At 36.4% G+C, this 7,512-nt stretch overlaps 1 protein-coding gene across 1 annotated transcript; it reads left to right on the top strand.

The window, feature by feature from the left end:
* Nucleotides 1–1,100: 1,100 nt before the first annotated feature.
* LOC137043277 (extracellular calcium-sensing receptor-like) lies at nt 1,101–4,988 on the top strand. The gene is made up of 6 exons (XM_067419480.1): nt 1,101–1,327; nt 1,619–1,907; nt 1,991–2,746; nt 2,843–3,070; nt 3,802–3,925; nt 4,075–4,988. Exons 1-6 carry the CDS (start codon nt 1,119–1,121, stop codon nt 4,986–4,988), a joined length of 2,520 nt encoding a protein of 839 aa, XP_067275581.1. The 5' UTR covers nt 1,101–1,118.
* Nucleotides 4,989–7,512: the final 2,524 nt, after the last annotated feature.

The following is a 7,512-nucleotide window of genomic DNA, read 5'->3' as shown; positions in this document are numbered from 1 at the left end:
TGACATTATGCCACTGAAAAAAATGTATGACATTATAATGGCCTCAGTCAACATCAAAACCAACCACATGACAGTTTAAGGTTAACCCTATAAGCTAAGTAAGTTTCTTAAATTTGATAATCTGCTGTCATGTTTATGACAGGTTATGTTGTCTTGGTAATGTCAAGTTGTCATGACAAAGACACTGACAGGTTATGATGTATTGGTTTATGTCAAGTCATTACAAAGACAACTCCGAAATGTCATCATTGCATTAAAAATGACATAACTAAGCGAATGACACTTAATGACAGTTGTCATAAACATGCATAAAAACTCCTTCATATTCATGACACGTGTCATGTCATGATTATGAAGGTGTCATGTCAGTCTTATGCACACCCCTTCAAGTAAAGTGTTACCGCCTTGGCATGACTCCACATTTTTTGCAGACAATACAAAGGCAGAGTGCAGTAACTTCAAAATAGGGGTCAAAAGTCAAGTTTGAGTAAAAAAAAAGTGTATGTAGATAATTGTCATTACTAAAACATCTAAATGCCAGATTTCCAGTGTCCTACCTATAACTAATTTGGCTGGACAACAAAAAATCTTTAAAGTCATTTTTCTCAGTTCCACACTCCAGTGAGTTAAGGTCTTTTGCCTTTGTAGGGCAGATTTGTTCTCCTATGTTTTTTTATTTTATTTTTAATATATACAAAGGTACCTAAATCTACATGAAAATAGTACAAAGAGAGAGAGAGAGAGAGAGAGAGAGAGAGAGAGAGAGAGAGAGAGAGAGAGAGAGCAGGAGTAGATCTAGCAATTTCTTTCTTATAAGTTCTTTGCAATAGCAGTGTTGCAGTGTTTTTATTAGATACTCAATAATGCAAAATATGACAATAGTGATTATTTTGCTATTGACAGTTTTACATTTCATTACATTTGCTTGCTTGATATAATGAATCCATCATATTACTTATATTCTGTTCCACCCCATTTGACCTGCCTCATGTCTTACCCATGTGAGGTCATTGGCTATGTTTGCAATCAATCATCCATACTAATTATATCTATAAATGTAAAAAAATATGTTTTAGGTCAATTGCATTTGACATCTGCAGTTGAGCTCAATCTTCAGGATGCTTTTCTTTCTTTACATACTTCTGTTTTTCATTCAAGTTCAGGCAAAAGCAGAAAAGCCTCTTTGTCGAATGATGGGAGACCCAAAGTACCCTCTGCTTTCAAAGGATGGAGATGTAACTATTGGAGCACTTTTTCCAATCCGAAGCATAGAAACACAACCTTCATTTGAGTTTACAATAAAACCTCCTCTGCTATCATGCTCCAGGTTTGCTACATTTAGCTTGTTGAAAAACCGTAGAGAAGATAAATAATTTAATATTATAATTTTTACATTTGCTGTAATTATTACAACATAATTAAAATTAATGCTTATAAATGTATAATTTTATACCAGAAACCTGCCAAGACATCTGGAATGTTAAGTTTCATGTATGAAACAAATGTGATATTTAAAGAATACAAATGTACTGTACTTTTCCATGTATTTGTTTTATATTTTGTTTTGTTGGTATTTAGCCTACTTGTTAGATGTTTTTTTGTTTTTTGTTTTTTACAGTGTAAATCTAAGAGATTTCCGGATGGCACAGACCATGACCTTTGCCATTTATGAGATTAACAAAAGTCAAACTTTGCTTCCAAATGTTTCAATTGGTTATAGAATTTATGATACCTGTGGATCAAGACTGTCTTCTATGAGTGCAACTATATCATTAATGAATGGTCAAAAATTTGCATCCGAGGACATATGCAATGGACAGTCTCCTATACATGCTATCATAGGAGAAACAGAGTCTTCTGCCACAGTGATTCTATCCAGAACTACAGGACCTTTTAAAATTCCAGTGGTAAGGGTTTGCCTACACATTAAGTGTAATTAAGATTTTTAAACTGATGATGGTATCACTGTTTCTTGTTATTTATTTTTCAGATAAGTCACTCAGCCACATGTGAATGTCTCAGTAACAGAGGAAATTACCCTTCTTTCTTCAGGACTATTGCTAGTGATTACCACCAGAGCAGAGCACTTGCATACATAATCAAGCACTTTGGCTGGTCTTGGGTAGGAGCTGTGCACAGTGATAATGACTATGGAAATAATGGAATGGCAATATTTCTGAATACAGCACAAGACGAGGGGATCTGTGTGGAGTACTCTGTGAAATTTTACCGAACAGAGCCTGAAAAACTTCGCCAAGCGGTGGAGACAATTAAAAATAGCACTGCCAAAGTGGTTGTTGCATTTCTTACTAGTTTTGAAATGGAAAATTTGCTTGAGCAGCTAAGTACTAACAATATTACAGATCTCCAAATGATTGGTGTGGAGGCATGGATAACTGCAAAGAGTTTGATCACTCCAAGCAGTTTTCTTGTTTTGGGAGGGTCACTGGGGTTTGCAGTGAGAAAAATTGACATTGAAGGTTTTTCTGATTATGTTATAAAATCATTCTGGGACACAGATTTTCCATGCTTGCAGGTTGAGAGAAATGTATCTCAGTTTGCATTAAGTTGCAACCTATATCAGGATCTGCTTTTGCTGAAAAAGGACAATGAAGATGTGCCTGAACAAAGATATGCAAGCAATGTCTACAAAGCAGTTTATGCTGTGGCTCATTCACTACATAGTCTGCTCAAGTGTAAAGAAAAGGAAGGTTGTGAAAAAGACCTGAAAATACAACCTCAGCAGGTAATACACAAAAACAAAAACAAAAAAAGAAAGTCATAATCCAGAAGGGAGATGGCCTTCTGTTTTAAAATATTTAAAATGCCCTTGTCTCGATAGGTTGTAGAGGCTCTAAAAAGGGTCAATTTCACTGTAAAGATGGGAGATCGTGTTTGGTTTGACAGCACTGGTGCCGCAGTAGCTCAATATGAAGTTGTAAACTGGCAGCAGGACTCAGATGGATCAGTCCAGTTTAAACCAGTGGGATATTATGATGCCTCGTTAACCCCTCACCAACGCTTTGTGCTTAACACTGAAAACATAATCTGGGCTGGAGGAAAGAGGGAGGTAAATTGCAATAACATGTTAATACTACAGGGTTTGTTGAAACTGAAGGAATACAACATTGACACAAATGTTACCAATAGGAAAAATACAAAAATAAACAGAGCACCCTTGTTCAAATTCAGCTCTGCAAATCTGGTGTTCTTACATTAGAAGTGGGCATCTTCTGTCATGGAGGGCCAGTGTCCTGCAGAGTTTAGTGCCTTCCCTAATCAAACAAACCTACAGCTGAAATTTTTAAGAAATCCTAAAGACTTTGGTTAGGTTTTTTAGCTGTGTTTGATTAAGGATGGTGTTAAACTCTTCATGGCCCTCCAGGACCTGAGTTCTTGTCTTACACAAAACACATTTTACAATCAGTATGTAAGTTATATGATTACAAATAAATGTAAATTAAATGAATATGAAATTTCTAAGAATCAACTGAACATATTGGAAAACAAACATTGCATTAATTATTGGTGAACTTGATGGATTAACATTCTCTCTAATCAGCAACAAGGAAAATAGACAAGTTTTAATCAAGAAGGGATTACTGAGCAAAGCAGATAGCATTACTGAGCAAAGAGACAATAGTGTTTTGCTGGTGCTGAATTTCTGAAAAAAATTTTTTTTTGCTGACCATCGGCCCACAATAGTTCCCATTACGTATTTACATTTGTTTAATTATTAAAATATGGAATATTGATACATTTATATTTAAATAGCTATGTACAATTTGTCTTTCTATGTAGAAGCCAAGGTCTGTGTGTAGTGAAAGTTGTCCTCCAGGCACTAGGAAGGCTGCACAGAAAGGAAGGCCAGTCTGCTGTTATGACTGTATTCCCTGTGCAGATGGAGAAATCAGTAATGAGACAGGTAATCTTCAGCCCATCTCTCAGTTTCAAATGACATCTCACAGTGTAAAATGAAAATGTTTTTTTTTTCTGTCAATGTCATAGCAAAGGATTTCATAAATACACCTTTATTTTAATTTATAACTACAGTGTTCACAATTTCCTTTCCAGATTCAAATAACTGCAAGCAGTGTCCAGGGGAATACTGGTCTAATGCTGAGAAAAATAAATGTGTGTTAAAGGCTGTAGAGTTTCTGTCATTCACAGAAGTTATGGGTATAGTGCTAGTCTTTTTCTCACTGTTAGGAGTAGGATTAACTGTGCTGGTGGCCATCCTGTTTTACAGCAAGAAGGACACCCCCATAGTAAAAGCCAACAACTCAGAGCTGAGCTTCCTGCTGCTCTTCTCATTGACTCTGTGTTTCCTCTGTTCACTTACTTTCATTGGTCGTCCTACTGAGTGGTCCTGTATGTTGCGTCACACAGCGTTTGGGATCACGTTTGTCCTCTGTATCTCCTGTGTTCTGGGGAAAACGTTAGTTGTGTTAATGGCCTTCAAGGCTACACTTCCAGGAAGTAATGTCATGAAATGGTTTGGGCCTGTACAACAACGACTCAGTGTTCTTGCCTTTGCTCTTATACAGGTTCTAATTTGTGTGCTTTGGCTAACAATGTCTCCTCCATTTCCCTATAAAAATATGAAATATTATAAGGAAAAAATCATTCTTGAGTGCAGTCTGGGATCTACTTTAGGTTTCTCTGCTGTTCTGGTTTATATTGGTCTATTGGCTGTATTGTGCTTCATTTTAGCTTTTTTGGCTCGCACATTGCCTGATAACTTCAATGAGGCTAAATTCATAACATTCAGCATGATCATATTCTGTGCAGTATGGATAACGTTTATCCCTTCTTATGTTAGTTCTCCTGGGAAATTTACTGTAGCTGTTGAGATATTTGCCATTTTAGCCTCAAGCTTTGGTTTACTATTCTGCATTTTTGCCCCTAAATGTTATATCATCCTGCTTAAGCCTGAACAAAATACAAAACAGCATATGATGGGAAAGGTTTCATCAAAATCATACTGAGAGAAAATAACACCTATATTAACATTGTAATTTTATCATTGAACAAATGGATTTAAATAAACATAATTTAATTAAATAAAAACAAACATCAGTAAATGCTTTGACACATCCAGTAAAATGACTGGCCACATAACAACATGATTTAAATTTGTACATGATCAGATTGGCCCTGGAAGATTTTATAAAATAAATTTATTGCGTTTTTTTTTCTTCAAATTATGTGATTTTTGCTTTTTTGCAGAATCTGTTAGTTGAAATCACGAAGAAACCTCTCCGTGTTTGAGATGGCATTAATGGTATATTTAATAGCATACATTTTGAGGTTGAAACCGCCTTATTTTGTCTGTGTTTATTTCCATACTGGCTTTTGTTATTGGGACGTGTGGCTAATTATTTAATAAGACTGAATAATACCCTAATCTACAACTGAGCGAAGATGAAGAAGAGGAAGAATGTATCAGACTGGCGTCAGACGAGTTGGACCGTAAGAAATCAGAGGCAATATCGATAGTAACATCTGCAAATCTGTAAATGTGGCTATAGTGTAGGGGTAAGGCGCATGTCATCAAGTTTTGATGCGAATCGATCAGAGGTTCGAATCTGCCTTTTGCCACACTCTCACTACTCCCTTTTCCCATCACATATCAGAACGGAAAGGCATTTATTTTCAAAAAGATTTGAGAAAATATTAGAAAAGTGGAAATAAAGCATCTAACATGTGTTTATTAATAAGTGTTTCTCGGTTGGAGAGTGTGGCAAAAGGCGGATTCGAACCTCTGATCGATTTGCGTCAAAACTTAATGACATGCACCTTACCCCTACACTATAACCTCGGTTACAGACTTTACCCATTTCTCTATCTTTATCCCCTTCAAACAGACGCACAGTACATCCACTAAGAAGACCCCGGCAAACAGAAAGTGTGCCCGAACGACTTATTTCATTGGAGGCAACGAGATTTGCAAGAATACTTTTCTGTTTCTTATGGGGTGTGTTTCCATAAACACCAAAGTTTGTCGTTTTGTGTTCATTCTACGAACACGTACACACTATCTCATGTTTAGACCTTCCCATACCTACCTATTGTTCATAACTGTCGTTTTAATTGTAATAGTTAGCATCGTATCACTTGCCAAAAAAAACCCCATTACTATAATGTGCTTTTAGATGGTAATGTTAGCATTTGCTACCCATTATTATTAATAGTATGCGGTCCAATTTTTCCCATTGCGTCTGTCTTTACTAGCAACCATGCATCTTTACAGGGGGTATGAGCCCTATTGTCACCCTCAGCAGGTGAGAACAGGTGAGAACTATAAAACTTTAGAGGCTGTTTTCTCTCGTTTAAACTTTTCTAAATGCCTACATTCAGATGACCACAACTTCTCCAAATATTATCAGATTCCCATGTGTTACACATCGTTGGAAAGCTTGGAGACTACACTTTCAGAATCGGTGAATAACTCAAAATGCCCCACAACCGACTTGTGTCCCTACTTTCCGTGACTGGTCACATATACATTTTAAAAATAATTGCGAGGGAAGAGTTTAAGCAATGTGAGAAATTATTATATACATTTTTATTTAATTTGAAAAAGTAAATGGGTAATGAGTTGCAGCTTAACATGAACAACAAACTGCACATGTGGAAGAAAAAAAACTGTAATTAAACATACTGTGGGACGACCCTGAGTCTCTTGTCATCCCTAATTGGGCAAAGTGGGAGGAGTTTCTGATTAGTCTCCTGTGCTAATTGCTTGGTGTATATAAGAGTGATGTGTATCATTATCAGTAGCTTTCTCGGTGTGATAGACCTTCTAAGAGGTGGCTCTGTGCACTGATGTAAGCTCTTATTTTCTCATTCATGTTTATTTGTAATTTCCTAAGTCATGTAGTATATTCATATATTCTATTATATGTTTATTGTTTCTTTGATCCCTAGACTTCTGTTTGTTTATATTCATTCTTTATGCTGTTCTTTCACTTTAATAAACTAGTTTTCATTAACTAGAAGTGTTGTCCGTTTTCCCCTTTTTATGTTGCAACTTTCAACGAGCGGGTCGTAACAGCCTAGGTCCCACTTAATGCCATTCCAAAGAGCCATTAGTTTAAAACTGAGGCGCTGCGTATAGGTCTATGGTTGTAACTATGGTAAAAATAAAATGCTGAAAATGTTCCCCTTAAGGCCCTTTCACACTGGACGCGATTTTGACGTGCGACTAATTCGCGCGATGGTTTTATTTTTTTGGTCAGCTGTTTGTGTAATGAGCGTTTCCACACCGAACGCAAATGTGCTGCGGCGAAAACTGCATTTATTTTTTTCGTTTCAGTTTCTTTTTTTTTTTACTCTAGCGCCGTCAAAAATGGTTTCAACCAATCACATACAAGGAAACAAAGGTGACAATGTCAAGTTGATGTCATGAGCTATTCACTCAACATTAACCATTGCCAGGTATGGCATATCTCATGAGATTACAGCTGTAGGTCTAGTCAAAGTTGTGCATCTGCTGTGTTTACTACTGTA

This window comes from Pseudorasbora parva, chromosome 16 (genome assembly GCF_024679245.1).
Source record: "Pseudorasbora parva isolate DD20220531a chromosome 16, ASM2467924v1, whole genome shotgun sequence".
Taxonomy (NCBI): domain Eukaryota; kingdom Metazoa; phylum Chordata; class Actinopteri; order Cypriniformes; family Gobionidae; genus Pseudorasbora; species Pseudorasbora parva.
This window is presented reverse-complemented; position numbering and strand designations above follow the sequence as displayed.